Below are 19,728 nucleotides of genomic sequence, written 5' to 3'. Positions count from 1 at the left end.
ACCCTCAACATTGGTTGTAATCCATGACAACATGCGTCGCGATTCGTTTGCAATCATATATGGCTGTTTGACATTATTGCTAATATGAATATATTGTATTATCCAGATTCGGGCAACATCCTATTAATTCGGACAAAAGCCAGCCTGTACCCCTACAAAAACAATTAGAGCCCGTACGACTATGTGAGTGGCTGTCGTCCTATAGGCGAGGCACTAAAACGATTCATAGACTTGAATACTGTATTGCATTTTACCGAGGTACGTACGGTTTTTAACCATGGATAATTTGGTTTTGTCGCTCAGATTTAGTCATTAAAGAAAGAAAGAAAGAAATGTTTTATTTAACGACGCACTCAACACATTTTATTTACAGTTATATGGCGTCAGAACAATGGTTAGGGACCACACAGATTTTGAGAGGAAACCCGCTGTCGCCACTACATGGGCTACTCTTCCGATTAGCAGCAAGGGATCTTTTATTTGCGCTTCCCACAGGCAGGATAGCGCAAACGATGGCGCCTTTGTTGAACCAGTTATGGATCACTAGTCGGTGCAAGTGGTTTACACCTACCCATTGAGCCTTGTGGAACACTCACTCAGGGTTTCGAGTCGGTATCTGGATTAAAAATCCCATGCCTCGACTGGGATCCGAACCCAGTACCTACCAGCCTGTAGACCGATGGCCTAACCACGACGCCACCGAGGCAGGTTAGTCATTAAAGGGACAAATTCTAGTTTCAACCCGTGAGAATTAACACTAAGTTTAGTTAATCTACAAACCTGTAACACATTTGGATAAAGTTACAATAGAGTGAAACATGAGTCTGTGACTTTGAAATGATGAAATACCCTCTACAAATAGCCTAAAACTCCACTCCATAACTGTTACTTCTCTGACGCACGTGCGTTTTTAAAATATGAAAAATGCATTTTGTGATATTAAAAACACCAGGATGAACAAAAACACTCCGAATGTACGGAAATTGATAATCTAAACCATAAAACCTAAGTAAAGTATGATTTCATTTATCAATAAACAGCTATAATAGTCAAAACAACTAGAGTTTATTCGTCTTAAACATGTTGTAATGTCAGTAGACTCAGGGCAATCTCATTAAAAATAATAAAATTACACCCCCGCAAAAACAACAAAATATTGTTCTTTGAATTTTCAATGACCTGCCTCAAAAATTCTTTGACAAATTCTACAATCCCATGCGTTGGCAGTGCTTCAGTTTGCATCATTCGCACGCCATGTTGATCTGTGTTAAAAATACTACTTAATTACTCGCTAAGCACCGAGAAGCCAGTCTATTTTCTAAACAACCCTCCATAGAAAAACGGTTCCAATTGTGAAAAACGGTTCTTTTGTCCTGGCAGGAACAACAGTGTTTTTTCCTAATCTGTGTGAGATTAGTCGTTGTCGTGTGTTGGCTTGCTTCACGAAATAATTGCCTACTTTTGATAACCTATTCAGTATTATAATTTTTGTACCTATTTTCGCTCAATCAAATCAATTGACACCCATGCGTGACTTCTAATCTGAAGAACAGATTTCACACACACACACACACACACACACACACACTCACACACACACAAACCAACGAAAAACGAATAACCCACTCGCGTTTCCGTGGATGCTTTTGTCGACCAACAGGAAGAGGGAAGAAGCTAGGCGCTGGTTGGATAAAAACGGCGCGCGATCTCGTGCATTGGTAGAGCAAGTTTAGACGTTTGGCAGACGAGTCGGAAAGATGAAGTGTTCAACAAACGTTCAGCTCTTCCAAGCCTTGTCGTTATTTCTTCTTCTAATTCTTCACAGTTTTTCTCACGCGGCGCCCATAGATGGATTTTCAGCCGAGGAAGATGAAGAAGCATATAAGGTACAGTAAATTAATTTGGTGTCAAGGATATTGATTTATTTCTAACATTATTTAAGAAGTCTGACCCTCCTCCGTCCCTCGCCCGCTACCTTGGGGACTATAATTTTAGTTTCCATCTGTCTGGCTGTCCGTCTGTCTGTTTGTTTGACTGACTGACTGTCTATCCACTCGTTTTAAGAAGCGATCTTAACACTAAGATTACCTTAAGTACATAAGGAAGTTATGCAATTAAGATGATCTCAGTGCTAAGATCTATTCGTAAAATGGGGTCCAAGGAGGCAGTACCACTAAGCGATCTTAGCGCTAAGATCACCTTAAATGTATACAGTCGTTATGCACGTAAGGTGATCTTATGGCTAAGATCGTTTAGTAAAATGGGGTTCAAGGAGTCAGTTCCACGAAGCGATCTTAGCGCTAATATCACCTTAAGTGAATAAAGTAATTATGCACATGAGGTGATCTTAACGCTAAGATCACTTCGTAAAACGGTCCTGGATCATTTTTAATAGAGTTATGACCGTTGAACTTAAGAGATACTAACATTTGTCTTGCCCAGCAGAGGACACGTATTTCTTTAGCAGCACTGTGAATGCTTGGGTTGGGTTTTTTATTGTCTTTATAAAATGTTAAAAATCGTATATATTCGAGCGAGCGGTCAATTCTGTTTCTACCTACCTTACATACCAGGTAAGGATTTCATTACTTATCATGGACTTATGCCAGAAATGTGCCTCAAAATGAGTAGAAAAAAATACTGTTCTCATTTTGAGACACATCTCTGGCATAGGTCATCCACCACAAACATTCACTGATTAGCACTGTTCAACTTTGATTTGACAAATTTTCTAAACCATCTTGTCCAAATCTATGTATGTGTCTCTTACGTCTTTGCAGAAAGGCAAGAGTGTAAATCAAATTCTGTTCTGTTACAAACATTTTAAATACTGACATAACATTACATACAGCCTGGATTACGTATTGGAATTAAATTCAGGGCTGAAAATAGTAAGTAAAATGGCAGGCCAAACAGAAATATGTCCTGTTAAGAAAAAAATATTCGTTCTGGAAACAAGACAGCTAGTGGTTTGAGATGGTAAAGTAAAGTTTGTTTCATTTAACGACGTCACTAGAGCACATTGATTTTTTATCTTATCATCGGCTATTGGACATCAAACATATGGTCATTCTGACACTGTTTTTTAGAGGAAACCCGCTGTCGCCACATCGGCTACTCTTTTACGACAGGCAGCAAGGGATATTTTATTTGCGCTTGCCACAGGCAGGATAGATCACTGGTCGGTGCAAGTGGTTTACACCTGCCCATTGAGCCTTGCGGAGCACTCACTCAGAGTTTGGAGTCGGTATCTGGATTAAAATTCCCATGCCTCGACTGGGATCCGAACCCACAACCTACTAGCCTGTAGACCGAAGGCCCAACCACGACGCCACCGAGACCGGTCTGGTTTGATATGGTGTCACTGCGTAAAAATGTAGGATATCTGTGATGTATTTCTTCATTGTGGAATTAAGATATAACAGAATCTTGAGATAAACAGCAGATGAGATAAATCTGTCTCTTGATAAACGATCTGCGATTTTTGTATGGTTTTATTTTTGTATGGTTTTATTTTTGTGTGGTGCATTTCTATTTCATCTGCTAGTTTTAAAAATGGACTGTTTTTTAGTTGTTCGCAGGCCGCTAGTTTGAGCCCTGAATTATTTTTATTTAAACGGAGATGGAGTGAGAATTTTAACAAGTGATTAAGGATAAAGTTGCGTAAAAGATGGGTACAAAAAAAACCACCATGTTGATGGGGGTGGGGGTGTCTTTCCTGATTTAGGATTTATTTACTGGTTCGGCAGTTTGTGTCCCCAGTGAGCGTGATTGAATATTAATGCGATTTAATTATAAGCATGCTAAATTCCTACACGTGAGCAGATAGTCCGTTCAATTCAATTCTGTTATCGCTTTCCGGTACAAGCTTATCTGCATTGATTGTGACTGTGACTGTGATATGTGATATGTAATACTGTGATACTGTAAGGTGGGCTTACATAAACCCTAATTGGAGGTAAGCATTGGAATTATTACTTAATATATCACAGGGGTGAGGGTTTGATTGAAAACATATTTTATTGCATATATTGCATATGGTTAACTTAAAGAGCATTTGTAATAATTGTCGCTCTCAAAGTTTTGAATCATGTCAAACTTTACCTTTCTATTTATGTATCAGTTAAAGTTTAACAATTACCAGTCATTTGGTTTTGTTAAAAATTAATACATCACAGGTCGAGCAATCTGGGGAAGGACCCGGTAACGTGGGGTTTACCAGATCGGTTTTTAAAAAGTTCTGCTTTCTTGTCATCCAAGCAATCTTGAGTAGTGCCCAGAAATGGGGGTGGGTGGCCAGGTTGGAGAAAGAAAGTACAGGTGCGAAGCGTAAATAATTTTGTGTAAAACAAATGTACTTATAGTGTTATTCGGCATTCAGTGTTTTATTTGTTAGTTACGTTCCGTCATGTTTTGACCTCTGTAAAATACGTCAACGTTAGTTTCTGTTATTTATATATGCATGTAAATGCCTTCTTTTTTTCGTTTTTTTTTCTCTATCAATAAATACATGTAGCCTATATGACCAAGCATATATTTCAAATTCATCTGGGTTATCTTTTTTGTTTTATTTACTTACTTTTACAATATACGTAAAATGAATGGACCACAGGCGTCGAAAATGTCAACAGCTAGGGTGGTATGGGACGAGATGGGATGCCGTGGGGTAAGATGACTGATATATTAATTCGCCTTTCAACTGGGGATGCATATTTTTTAGAGTTCAGAGGTAGGCAGCAAAGCGCACGCTTCTTACAATATTAAGCGAAATCAACCACCTGCAGTGCAATGCAGTTTCAAATTTGAACACATATATTAATTTCGAAAACTCGCACTCCCTGAAACTCGAACTATCGAGTTATCCAAGTTTGACCGTATGTGTGTGTGTGTGTGTGTGTGTGTGTGTGTGTGTGTGTGTGTGTGTGTGTGTGTGTGTGTGTGTGTGTATACACACACACACACACACACACAAAAGGATTGGGCACAAGTTATCCAACTTACGAGGCCCTCTCCTAATTACAAACAAATTGTAAAATAATGGCGACTGCAATTTTCAATAAATAAATCAATTAAAGTAAACGTTTGTGAAAAACGATTGAATAAACTGAAAGGACAGAAAATGAAAAGAAAGGGAATAGAAGTAACGACTATGGACACGAGCTCTAGTTATTGTATTTGCCCAATTTCATCATCACAATAATTTTGTTTTACTCTGTTGTAACTTTATTAAAATGTGTTGCAGGGGGAAATTTCACAAAACATCGTAAGTTTACGTCTGCGACTAGCGGTTATACCGGACATACATTTACACTTTTAAATTCACTTTGCCATAAATTCAAACTTAATGGACGCTGCCAATTTTGTCACTTTAATAGAAATTCCGATATACACGGTGACCCTTGTATATAGCCCTCATTAAAGTAATAAGGGCTGGCTATTTTGTCAGTTTAATAGAAGTGGCGGTATACACGGTGGCTGTGTATATAGCCTCGATTAAAGTAATGATGGCTGGCTATTTTGTCACTTTAATAGAAATGGCGATATACACGGTGGCCGTGTATATAGCCCTCATTAAAGTAATAAGGGCTGGCTATTTTGTTACTTTAATAGAAGTGGCAATATACACGGTGGCTGTGTATATAGCCTCGATTAAAGTAATGAGGGCTGGCTATTTTGTCACTTTAATAGAAATGGCGATATACACGGTGGCCGTGTATATAGCCTCGATTAAATTAATGAGGGCTGGCTATCTACACGGCGGTGATATTGCGGGGGGGGGGGCTTATTTTAAGACCACCACACCACATTTTAAACTTTCCCCGTTCATAGCGTTGGTTACATCAAGTTTTTGTCTAATGAGATTTTTTTGAATGGAGAACAAAATACCGTTCTCGACCTTTTATGGTGCTGGGCGCACATTAAATCAATACGTTTCTTAATGTGCAGGGCGAGTTGCTTCCTTCTATTTGGGAAATTTAAAATTAAGTGTGGTTCTTTCTACGTCCGATATATAGCTGGTATCCAAACTTTGTGGCACCGTGTTTCAACCGAAATAGTGCAACAAATGGACATAAACCAAAAATGTATAACCTACAATATTCACTAAATCCCGATTTAAGCACTTGCATCATTATTAACAAAATAAATCTTCCAACTACAACATAAAAAAAAAATAGCTCGCCATTTTAAATTTGCTAAATGAAGGGAAGCAACTCGCCCTGCACATTAAGAAAAGTATTGACTAAATGGGCGCCGTGCACTAGTGGTAATCTAAGTACTTATAAATTTAGAGAACTAATGGAGAATAAACGAATTAGTACCCTAAAGAAATTAGCATGTTTCTTAAATATAATAACTAATGAATTCAAAAGCCCTTGACTACAAATACTATCAAAACCAAAAATATTTTTAAAAATATTACCATTATCCACTGCACCATATTAACGTTTAACAGTCTATTCGTTTATAAGTACTTGGATACTCGTCTATCTGTATTAAATATTGTATTATTACATACTATATTGATATGTGTGATTGTATGTGTTTGTGTATGTGTTTGTGAATGTATTGTAATTAATGTATTTATCGGCAACCATCTTGTCACGTGAATATAACAAAATGTTTATGTATATATTCCTCCTATGCCGTTGTGTAACGGCCCGAGTGTAAATAAAGTATTGTCGTGTCTTGTCTTGTCTTGTCCTAGATTTATTTTGATGCCTGTTTTAAAGGGACATTCCTGACTTTGCTGCATTGTAAGATGTTTCCGACTAATAAAATATTTCTACGATTAAACTTACATATTAAATATATTTTCTTGTTTAGAATATCAGTGTCTGTATATTCAATGTGTTTCTGGTCGTCTTAATATTTGTAAGAAAATCAAACTAGATTTTGTCTTCAAATAATTTCGTACGTACGAAAAAACGATATTTTAGGAAATAAAATGAAATTTAACCTAGTACAAATATTAGAACGATCAAAAACACGTTTAATATACAGCCACTAATATTTTATGCAGAAAATATATTTGATATGTAATCACATTCGTTATAAAGTCTCTGTTAGTCGATAACATCTTAAAAATTGCAGAGAACTCAGGAATGTCCCTTTAATATTTTCCACCCAAAAGCCGATGTGTATTTGTGTGCTGGGGTGTCGTTAAACATTCATTCATTCATTGATTCGTTTTAGTATATAATTTTATTGGTCCAAATGATTTCACATAGATCTATTTCCCTGATGTGGTGATTTTAAATGTTACAAATATCTCAACAAGGGATTTAAATATCATTAAAGAGACATATTCCCGCTAAACTAGAACGTAAAGCGATCTGGTGATACGATTTTGATTACAGAATCTGTTATGAGCCCGTCTTTACGTCAATAGAAGGAAAAAAAACACCCACAGAGTTTCATCAAAGTTGAAACAGATGGGTTTTTTTACTTGGTTCTGTACAGCATCTGAGATGAGATGTAACTTTTATATGATGTTCAGCTGTGTTTATCACTTGTTAATACGTCGACACGACATGTTTCCCAATTATTTGTCCGCAATTATTGGTATAACAACAGTTTCTTACATAGCCGTTGGTGAGAACATCATTCGTTATTTTTGATAACACATAATACTAGTTTACACATGTACGTGTGTTAACAATTTCAAGACATACGATAAAATTTGCTTAAAACCTGGCTTTTGAGGATACGTATGAAATAGAATAATACATTCGTGTCCGTTAGATACTATTTATCTCACAACTCGTTGCTTAAAAACGTATCAAATTCGCTTTCGCTCGTTGACGTTAGATACATTTTAAACAACTCGTTGTGAGATAAATGGTATCTAACGGCCACTCCATTATTATTCTCTGAGTTAGATACATTTTAAAACAACTCGTTGTAAGATAAATGGTATCTAACGGCTACTCAATTATTATTCTCTGAGTTAGATACATTTTAAAACAACTCGTTGTAAGATAAATGGTATCTAGCGGCTACTCAATTATTATTCTCTGAGTTAGATACATTTTAAAACAACTCGTTGTAAAATAAATGGTATCTAACGGCTACTCCATTATTATTCTCTAGTTATCACTTGTCAATACGTCGACACGGTAATGTTTCCCAATTATTCGTCCGCGATTAGTGAAAGTAAAATATGGCTTTTAAAAAAAAAAAAAAAAAAAATAGCAGGCCAAAAGAAATATGACCTGCCAAGACAAAAATATGATCTGCCTTGAAGATGACAGCACGAGGTGAATGGAGGGTTTGGATAATTAGACCTCTGAGATGTGTTTTAGAACATTCTAAAATATAACAGAATCAGGTGCCCAGCCTCAGCTAAATAGAACTTGGGATGATTGTCTCTTGAAAAATTATCTGTGATATTTTAGTAATTTTAGCTGGTGAATTTTTATTTCACCTGCTAGGTTTAAAAAATGGGACTACTTTTCGCTTTCCGACGGCCGCTATTTCGAGCCCTGTGTGACACGTATCCGATATGTTTTAATGTTCTTCTGTGATGTTCCAATGATAGATTATAATCGAAAATTGATCGCTTTAGCACTGGCGATTATTAAAAGGTATATGTCTAATCGATTATGTGGTAAAATATTAATCGTATTTGTTACCCCTTTCGACGCCATATAACCGTAAGTAAAATGTGTTGAGTGTGTGTTTAAATAAAACATTTCCTTCCTTTCCACGCCATATAACCGTAAATAAAATGTGTTGAGTGTGTATTTGAATAAAACATTTCCTTCCTTTCCACGCCATATAACCGTAAATAAAATGTGTTGAGCGTGTGTTTAAATAAAACATTTCCTTCCTTTCGACGCCATATAACCGTAAATAAAATGTGTTGAGTGTGTGTTTAAATAAAACATTTCCTTTGTTCCTCCTTTTTAAGAGACCGGCCTCGGTGGCGTCGTGGCAGGTCATCGGTCTACAGGCTGGTAGGTACTGGGTTCGGATCCCAGTCGAGGCATGGGATTTTTAATCCGACTCCAAACCCTGAGTGAGTGCTCCGCAAGGCTCAATGGGTTGGTGTAAACCATTTGCACCGACCAGTGATCCATAACTGGTTCAACAAAGGCCATGGTTTGTGCTACCCTGCCTGTGGGAAGCGCAAATAAAAAATCCCTTGCTGCTAATCGGAAAGAGTACCCCATATAGTGGCGACAGCGGGTTTCCTCTCAAAATCTGTGTGGATGAACCTGCTTATATATATGTATATGTATATATATGTATATGTATGTGTATGTGTATGTGTATGTGTATGTATATATATATATATATATATATATATATATATATATATATATATATATATGTTACAGAGAATTTGATCACATTTTGATTGTTAATATTTTGTCGTGAAAGAAAGTTTGTTTTGTTTAACGACATCACTGGAACACATTGATTAATTAATCATCGGCTATTGGATGTCAAACATTTGGTAATTCTAACACGTAGTCATCAGAGAAAACCTGTTACATTTTTCCTAATGCAGCGATGGAGCTTTTATATGCACCATCCCACAAACAGGATAGCACATACCACGGTATTTGATATACCAGTCGTGGTGCACTGGCTGGGACGAGAAATAGCCCAAATGGGCCCACAGAATGGGATCGATCCTAGACCAACCACGCGAGCTCTTTGTCACTGGCCCAGTGGTACAGAGGAAGATAGGTAAGAAACCCGCTGCTGCTATATAGGCTAGTCCATACAATAAAGCAGTAATCAATCTTTTGTATGAAACCAACCGGCTTCGGTGGTGTCGTGCTTAGGCCATCGGACTACAGGCTGGTAGGTACAGGATTCGCAGCCCGGTACCGGCTCCCACCCAGAGCGAGTTGTAACGACTCAATGGGTACGTGTAAGACCACTACATCCTCTCCTCCCTGACTAACAAACTAACAACTAACAACTAACCCTCTGCCCTGGTCAGACAGCCTAGATAGCTGAGGTGTGGGTGGGTGTGGGTGTGTCCAGGACAGCGTGCTTGAACCTTAATTGGATATAAGCACGGAAATAAGTTGAAATGAAATGTATGAGACCTCTGAAAGTCGCGAAGTCTATTTTTCTTTCGTGTATTAAATGTAGAACATTTAGATGTACGGAAACGGATTACCTAAATAATTCCGCACTGAAACAATTCACGCGGTGAAGAAAAATACCTTTAAAAGAGTTCCGACTAGATTGTTTTTCCTGATTTCAGAATCATTGTATTCTGCATTCAGCACCAATATACACCGTGGGTACATAACCGACCATTCTATAAATAGATAATACTAAATGATTTGCCGAAAGATAGCATTTATCTCGCAAAGAGTTGTTTTAAAACGTATTTAACAAGCGAAAGCGAGTTGGATATAGAGAATTATACTACATGAGTGGCTGTTAGATAACATTTTATTCTTAAACGGGTTGTTTTAAAATGTAATTATCGAGCGAAAGCGAGTTGGATACGCTTTTAAACAACGAGTTGTAAGATAAATGATATCTAATGGACACGAATGTTATATCCTGAAAAAAAACCCAGTTTACAAATACATTTAAATGCCCTTTCCAACTAAAACCTATTTACGGCCCTTTCGCTTATAGTTAACTTGTGCGTTACAAACAAGTAAATTTCAAATTATCGTGTACGTCTTTTTTTCATTGTTTGGTATAGCATTGCTGACCTGGTTATCACATAGGAGCAGTCAGCCGTATGTCTTTAAAATGTTATCGCACGTATATGTGTTAACAAGTATGTGTTATCAAAAATAACGAATGATGTTCTGACCAACGGATGTGTAAGTTGTAAGATAAATGATATCTAACGGACACGAATGTGTCATAGACTCAAACATTTTAAAAATAAATTTAAACGCCTTTTCGTACTAAAACCTATACACGTCAATTTTAGGTTATCTTGCACGTCACAGAGTGAACGATTTCGATCGTGTTTTTTTTTCATTGGATGATTTGGCAATGACGACATCGTTAGTCGTGTGTGTTTAAATTGTTATTAGACGTATGTGTGTTAACAGTATGTTATCAAAAATAATGAATGATTTTCTCATCAACGGGTGTGTAAGAATTAGTCTTAATCTTGAATTCATTGTTAATGAAAGTCACAGCACCTACTGAAAATTTAATAATTCACTTTTTAAAAAACGAAGCTTATAAAGCGACAATTAAAAACGTGGTTTCCAATGTAAAAAAAGCAATATGCAAAGTGTAAAAAAGCAAAATGCAAAGTGTAAAAAAAGCAATATGCAAAGTGTAAAAAGTCCATTTAAATATTACTCACTTTAAACACGAACTGAAGAAGAGATATGATGTAGAAAAACATACAAATGTTTACTAAGAACAGTCTTAAAAGGACATTCCTGAGTTTGCTGCAATTTTAAAGTATGCCAGATACTTTTTAACGATTGTAAGTACATATTAAATATATTTTTCTACATAAAATATTAGTGGCTGTATATTAAACGTGTTTCTGATCATTCTAACATTTGTACTAGGTTAAATTTCATTTTATTTCCTAAAATGTTATGTTTTTTCGTACGTACGAAATTATTTGAAGACAAAATCCAGTTTGGGCTTCTTACAAATATTAAGACGACCAGAAACACATTAAATATACAGACACTGATGATCTAAACAAGAAACTATATTTAATATGTAAGTTTAATCGTAGAAATAGTTTATTCGTCAGAAACATCTTACAATGCAGCAAAGTCAGGAATGTCCCTTTAATATATTTTTACCAAGTAATCACCATGTCGTTTTTTTGTTTGAAAATATATAACGTACATTCCCTTTTCCCCAAATCTTAAATATAATAATTTTATAGCTGAAAAAACATAAAATTCATATATATTAAAGTTTGTTTTGTTTAACGACACTCTTGAGCATGTTGATTAATTAATCATCGGCTATTGGATGTCAAACATTTGGTAATTATGACTCGTAGTCATCAGAGGAAAGCCGCTACATGTTTTCCCTACTAGAGAGAGAGAGAGAGAGAGAGAGAGAGAGAGAGAGAGAGAGAGAGAGAGAGAGAGAGAGAGAGAGAGAGAGAGAGAGAGAGAGAGAGAGAGAGAGACAGAGAGAGAGAGAGAGAGAGAGACAGAGAGAGAGAGAGAGAGAGAGAGAGAGAGAGAGAGAGAGAGAGAGAGAGAGAGAGGCAAAGAGATACATAAGCAGACAAAGACCGAGGCAGAGACAGAGACAAACGATATATTTTGTCTCATAATTAGTTACCAAATGATTGATATCCAACAGCCGATAATTAGTAAATCAATGTGCTCTAGTGGTGTCGTTAAACTAAACAAACTTTAATTTTGGGTGCGTGTGTTCCCAATCCATTCTGTACAATGGGATTTATTTCAGATACATTGTACTTATTCATTCATTCATTCATTGGTTTTATTTACTTCTTTATGATGACCCTTTGTTAATTATTTTATTGTCGAAGTAGTCCAGTAGCATATATTTATAAATGGATAGAGGATATTTCATGTGTTTTTTTGTCAAATATGATTTATATCTCATCGAGTGAAGTTTCAATCATATCTCACGAGTCGCGCTTGCTCGACAAGTGTGATATGATTGCAAACTTCACGAGATAAGATATAAATCGTATTTGACAAAAAACATGAAATTTTCTATTTATTTAAAATGCCAGCAGCAAAATAGTCCCGGCTTTCTTGCAGTAATGATAACACTTTCTACAGTGACTATAACACATTTTAGAGTAATATAGTGACATTTTCACTCTAAAATGTGATATCGTCACTGAGTGACTAATAACACTTTCTACAGTGACTATAACACATTTTAGAGTGATATAGTGACATTTTCACTCTAAAATGTGATATCGTCACTGAGTGACTAATAACACTTTCTACAGTGACGATAACACATTTTAGAGTGATATAGTGACATTTTCACTCTAAAATGTGACATCGTCACTGAGTGACTAATAACACTTTCTACAGTGACTATAACACATTTTAGAGTGATATAGTGACATTTTCACTCTAAAATGTGATATCGTCACTGAGTGACTAATAACACTTTCTACAGTGACTATAACACATTTTAGAGTGATATAGTGACATTTTCACTCTAAAATGTGATATCGTCACTGAGTGACTAATAACACTTTTTGTTATACTGATATTTTAAGATATTTCACTAAATGTTATATAATGAAACATAATATTATATAGGTATTTACTTACTGCATTTATTTATTAAGGGATTTTGATTTAGTTTTCGTTTTACTTATATGTATGTTACTACATGTATCTTGAACAACTCATCATCGTGTATGCCCCTCTGCTTGGTATGTCTTTGTATCTGAGGAAATAGAAACAAATACAGCTTTTAAAAATTCCAAGAAACAAAACAAATGAATTTGATCTACAAAACAAACTTTAACATTGCTGAGTGTACTTTATTTCATACTTTATGTCTGTGCGTACGACTGTCCATAAACGTTTAATTGCCGGAGAATGTCCTATCTATTCATATAGAATGATCAAACCTTGTAAGCAAGTACAACTTGAGATGATGGTGATGTGTCGCGTACCATAACTGGGTCACCGCGACCTACTTTTCACGCATTACTGCACATTAAAGGAAATCGTTGACCAAGCCATATCTTCCTTATCAATTCATAATATAACAATTATTTGTGTGCTTCTCCATCAAGCTCATAATGATAGTTTTGTTAACCTTAATGGAAGCTACTAAATGTTGCCCTCTGTTTGTGATCGGTGAAAATGTTCTTAATCCTCAGAATAGCATCTGAGGATTGATTCATTTGGATTTATTTCTAAAAGGTACCTGCGTATGATGAACAGTAATAGCTATAGTTAAGTACTATTGTTTCCGAAGGCTCTGTTATAGTCTGTACTACAGACGACTTCAGCGGCTTGTTGAATTGAGGGTGAATACAACCCACGCTGGCAATACCAGACAGAAAAACAATAGAAACAATATAACAAAAAGCTTTGTATCATTTCATTTTATTTCCATTTATTTTCGTGCTTATATCCAATTAACGTTCAAGCACGCTGTCCTGGGCACACGCCTCGGCTATCTGGGCTGTCTGTTCAGGATTAGTTGTTAGTTGTTCAATGGTTAGTGAGAGAGTAGAGGGTGTAGTGGTCTTACTACAGCTACTCATTGAGACGTTGAAACTCGCTCTGGGTTGGAGCCGGTACCGGGCTACGAACTCCGTACCTACCAGCCTTATGTCCGATGGCTTAACTACGACACCACCGAGGCCGGTTTTGTACCATTAAGAATTAGAAAAAAAGTTTGTTTTCGTTAGTAGCAAGGTATCTTTTGTATTCGCCATCCCACAGGCAGGATAGCACATACCACGGCCTTTGGCATACCAGTCGTGGTGCACTGGCTGGAACGAAAAGAGTTAGAAAGAATAAAATATATGTAAACCGTTTGTACCATTAAGAGTTAGAAAAACGTTTGTTTTGTTTAACGACACCACTAGAGCACATTGGATGTCAAACATTTCGACATTTTGACGTCTAGTCTTAGAGAGGAAACTCGCCACATTTTGTTTTCATTAGTAGCAAGGGATCTTTTACATGCTCCATCCCACAGGCAGGATAGCACATACCACGGCCTTTGATATACCAGCCATGGTGCATTGGCTGGAACGAAAAGATTTCAAAAGAATAAAATATATGTAAACTGTTTTACAATTGTAGTGTATGTGAAATGCACTTTAAAATATCTGTTTATACTATATGTGTGTTTCTAAAGACATGTAGTAAACATTTTGTTAATTTTATATGCAAGAAATGTTCCAATCGACTATTTTCACGTTTACCATCACCGCCAATGCTTCTGTAACTACTTTCATACCGATGTTCGTGTTTACCTTATCATCTGGTGAGATCCCTCCCTTAGAAATATTCCAATGGGCGCAGTCAGAGTTTTTCCAGAACAGAACAGAACAGAACAGAACTTTATTCAACTCAGATCACCAAACGGTGATGCACTGAGGTGGTTTACAAACATAATATACAGACGGCTGCAGTAAACGAATTAAACGAAAATGCCTGGATTTGCATTATTACAACATACAGCTATATATTGGGTTTCAAACAAATCACTACACAAACCAATTGGGCCTACCAGCGTAGATCGATCTTAGACCGACCGGGCATCAGGCGAGCGCTTTACCACGGAGCTACGTCCCGCGTCCCCATCCCCCATTTGGTAATTATGACATATAGTATAAAAGAGGAAACCCGCTACATTTTTCCATTAATAGCCAAGGATCCTTTTATATGCACCATCCCACCAACAGGCTAATACGTACCATGTCCATTTATTCACCAGTTGTGGTGCACTGGCTGGAACCAGAAACAGCCCAATGGGCCCACCGACGGGGATCGATCCTAGACCGACGCACATCAACCGAGAGCTTTACGACTGGGCTACGTCCCGCCCTCGTGTTTATCATGTGCACGACCTCTAATTACTCTTCATTAGCGATGTGCTGGGGCATTATTAACCACACGTTGCTTTCATTTTTCTTTTTTTAAGTTTTACTTTGACGGACAGCGCCCTCCGGTCAGTACCTGACTCTTGACCCTCCGGTGGGTCTAGCTTCTGTTTGTGTATTTTTGAGTTAGTTCGTGTTGATTTTTTTTATATAAATCTGAACGACTGAACCTTAAAGGGACATTCCCGAGTTTGCTGCATTGTAAGATGTTTCCGACTAATAAAATAGTTCTACGATTAAACTTACATATTAAACATATTTTCTTGTTTACAATATCAGTGTCTGTATATAGAATGTGTTTCTAATCGTCTTAATGTTTGTAAGAAGCCAAAACTGGATTGTGTCTTCTAATAATTTCGTACGTACGAAAAAAACAGATTTTAGGAAATAAAATGAAATTTACGCTAATACAAATATTAGAACGATCAGAAACACGTTTAATATACAGCCATTAATATGTTATGCAGGAAAATATATTTGATATGTAATTACAATCGTTAAAAAGTCTCTGTTAGTCGATAGCATCTTAATAATTGCAGCAAACTCAGGAATGTCCCTTTAATATATGATCCTGGGAACAATTTCACAAAACATCGTAGATTTACGTCTGCGACTAGCAGTTATACGGGTCATACGTTTCCACGTGTTTGACATCTATTTCATGCAGAATATGACATCATCACGGAAGATGGAGCATTTTTAGGACAAAATAATAATAATAATAATAAAAAAATATGTGTACTTCATATTTATTGTACTATTAGTAATATTAAAAATGGTAGTTTAGTCGTAGATTACGATGTTTAGTGAAACTGAGCCATGAGTCGTATCTTTGCACATGGACATTTGCCAAAATATACTCCACAACAAAAGTTTAGCAAATATCTTTTATGACATCTACATTTGCCATGGATGAATAAACTTAAAAGAAAACAGGGTCCTCCTGTTGTGTTAAGGCAAAGGTTGTTGAGTTTATGTTGTTTGTAAATGGTAAACATTTCAGATGTGAATACTAATTAATAAAAATAGGTTAATTTATAAATGTTATGCCATTTCTTTTAACATTAGCTAAACTTTCGTTGTTGAGTATATTATATTATAGTGGCTAATTACATGAAGCTCTATCTAGCGTCTCGTCTATAGGAGGGTAGGGGAGATCCTTTGCTGGGGGTGCTCCTAACTTGGGGGGGGGGGGGGGTCCATATCTCGAAATGTTAGTAATGGGTCACGGTATAAATGTGCCAAGTTTCATGTTTTAACCAGGGGTGCTCCTAACTTGGGTCCATATCTCAAAATGTTAATAATGGGTCAAGGTATATATGTGCCAAGTTTCATGTTTTAACCAAACGTGCGCAAGATTTTTTTGTTAACCGCCCCACCGCGGTATCTCCGTCCAGGAGATCCTTTATTGGAGATTTCATCTTTCTTGTACCGCTACAAAGAGGACTGCCACTCAGACTAGCATACCAGATAATGTCTAGCACAGATTAGATCCCATTGGAATAAATGTGATTATTTCTACGTTTAAAGGACATTCCTGAGTTTGCTGCATTGTAAGATATTTCCGACTAATAAAATATTTCTACGATTAAACTTAAATATTAGATATATTTTCTTGTTTAGAATATCAGTGTCTGTACATTCAATGTGTTTCTGGTCGTCTTAATATTTGTAAGAAGCCCGAAAATTTAACCTAGTACAATTATTAGAACGATCAGAAACACGTTTAATATACAGCCACTAATATTGTATGCAGAAAAATATAGTTGATATGTAATTACAATCGCTAAAAGGTCTCTGTTAGTCGATAACATCTTAAAAATGCAGCAAACTCAGGAATGTCCATTTAACGCATAGACACTTTTTTTTTTCTTTGTTAGTAGTTTATTACATATTATAGTAAATTACTAATTCAAATTGGTAAAACCAAATATACAAGCTATGGAAGATAACTCGTCACTAAATCGTTATAACGGTAAACTCTTTATAACAGCAATACAAACATAGCCGCTGTAACGAGAGTTGACCGTATCTTTAATGATTGTGCTCCGTGAATCCATTCAACTGACTGGGGGTTTTCTCGTTCCAACCAGTGCACCACAACGACCGTGATATGTGCTTTCCTGTCTGTTGGAAAATTGCATATAAAAGAGCCCTTGCTGCAGTAGGGAAAACATGTAGCGGTTTCCCTCTGATGACAACTTGTCAGAAATACCAAATGTTTGATATCCAATAGCCAATGATTAATTACTAGTAATCAATGTGCTCTAGTGGTGTCGTTAAACAAAACAAACCTTTGTTTTCATGGGACGAAGATCGCTTCGTGAAACGGGGCCCAGACAAGGTATATACCTCGAAAACTATAGGTCGTTCCATCTTTCTATAAACATGATTTTTGTAAATAATGTAAGTTTGGGTTAACCTAAGAAAAAAAGCAAAAGTGTTTTGGAAATAACAAAAATATGCTATTTGTGTGAGCAATTCACAAATCGGTTCAGACATAAATAACTTGTAGTAAATTTCATCGTATGAAAAAAGGCGTTCCCTGTGGGACGGACTATAGAGTCTGTGATTTGAATGTTGGTATTTGAGCGTGAAGTAGAACATGCACCTTTAATGTTTTTGTCTTGTTTGTTTCAGAGATCGATGCTGATACAGAGGTTAATGTCGGTGAAAAAACGCTTAGATTTAGAGACGGATGTGTGGCCAGATTACAAAGATTTAATGGCGGGTCCACCATATTTCAAACAAAAGAGAAACGGCCCGCCCATACAGGGAAGATCAGGTATGTTATAGATAATCCTTTTTTTATAGGCAGTGGCCCCAGCACGAAAAATACATCGGCTATTGGGTGTCAAACCATGGTAATGCAAATAAATAAAGTGATGATCAACATCAATATAAAAATTCAAGATTTAAATAAAAACAGTGTAAAGAACTGTGCAAAAATACAAATATCACAGATAGATACTGACTTTTACTCCAAATTTCAATTTGTTTTGCTCTATTAGCCATTCTCAAAGAGAATGTTACACCCCTGCACCACGGTGAGGTTACAGCACGCGCAGGGGTGGCGCTTGTAAGTGGATTCATGCATCTTTATAGGTGTGGGGCGGGATTTAGCTCAGTCGGATGAGTGCTCACTTTAGATGCTTGCGTCGCAGGATCGAACCACCTCAGTGGATCCTTTCAACTGATTTGGTTTTTTCTCGTTCCAACCAGTGCACAAGTGGTCAAAGGCCGTGGTATGTGCTTTCCTGTCTGTGGAAAAATGCATATAAAAAATCCCTTGATGCATTAAGAAAATGTAGCGGGTTTACTCTGTTGACTACGAGTCAGAATTATCAAATCATTGACATCCAATAGCCGATGATTAATACATCAGTGTGCTCTAGTGATGTTGTTAAACAACACAAACTTTACTTTATAGGTGCATAGCCCTTTACACACAGTTAGTTGGTTTGTTTTGTTTAACGACACCACTAAAGCACATCGATTTATTTATCGTCAACTATTGGATATTTGCTCATTCTAACAGTTTCTTACGAAACCTGTAAGATGTGACCCTCTGCAACAAGAGATCTTTTATATGCACTTTCTCACAGACAGAAAAGTGTACACTACGGCCGTGGGATTCTGGTTGGAACAGGAAAATAAAATAAAAAAAATTAAATTAATGCGTTCTCCAAGGAGGGTCGATCTTACGAGACAAGCACCTCGGATGAGCGCTGTAGGTTCTAATATACCAAATCAGTTTCTATTGCCGATAATGTTAACGTTTACTGATATTAGCAGCGTATCAACACACCCAGGAAGTAAAGCAATAGAAAGTGTGCCACCTCACATCTAATCTACCTGCAAGAAAATGGGGGGGGGGGGGGGGGGGGGGGGAGTCACATACCATTTAAGAGATTTAATTAATGTTTTTATTAGCAACCGTCATTTTTGCTGACAATTGCAGTTCCATATTTGGGGGTACCCTGCATTAATTTCAACCTCTGGTATATACTTCATAACAACTGTATAAGAAATAAAAGTGTATTTATTTATTGTCAATGGATAATAGTATTTGCACAAATAATCAATGTTACATATTACTACCAATCACAGCCACAGCTGGGGTTTTTTTTTTACTCCGTAAACATTTGACACCTCGAACTTTGACACGGAAATCTCTTCGTTGG

At 36.6% G+C, this 19,728-nt stretch overlaps 1 protein-coding gene across 1 annotated transcript in view; it reads left to right on the top strand.

The window, feature by feature from the left end:
* Positions 1-1,713: 1,713 nt before the first annotated feature.
* Positions 1,714-19,728, top strand: part of LOC121390713 — a 40,628-nt gene continuing 22,613 nt past the window's right edge. Inside the window, exons 1-2 of the mRNA XM_041522611.1 lie at positions 1,714-1,886; positions 18,185-18,329. Coding sequence (XP_041378545.1) covers positions 1,758-1,886; positions 18,185-18,329 — 274 coding nt within the window. The 5' untranslated portion in view covers positions 1,714-1,757. The remainder of the gene's footprint in view (positions 1,887-18,184; positions 18,330-19,728) is intronic.

This window comes from Gigantopelta aegis, chromosome 15, assembly GCF_016097555.1.
Source record: "Gigantopelta aegis isolate Gae_Host chromosome 15, Gae_host_genome, whole genome shotgun sequence".
Classification (NCBI taxonomy): Eukaryota; Metazoa; Mollusca; class Gastropoda; order Neomphalida; family Peltospiridae; genus Gigantopelta; species Gigantopelta aegis.
The sequence above is the reverse complement of the archived record's forward strand: the minus strand, read 5'-3'. Positions and strand labels throughout refer to the sequence as shown.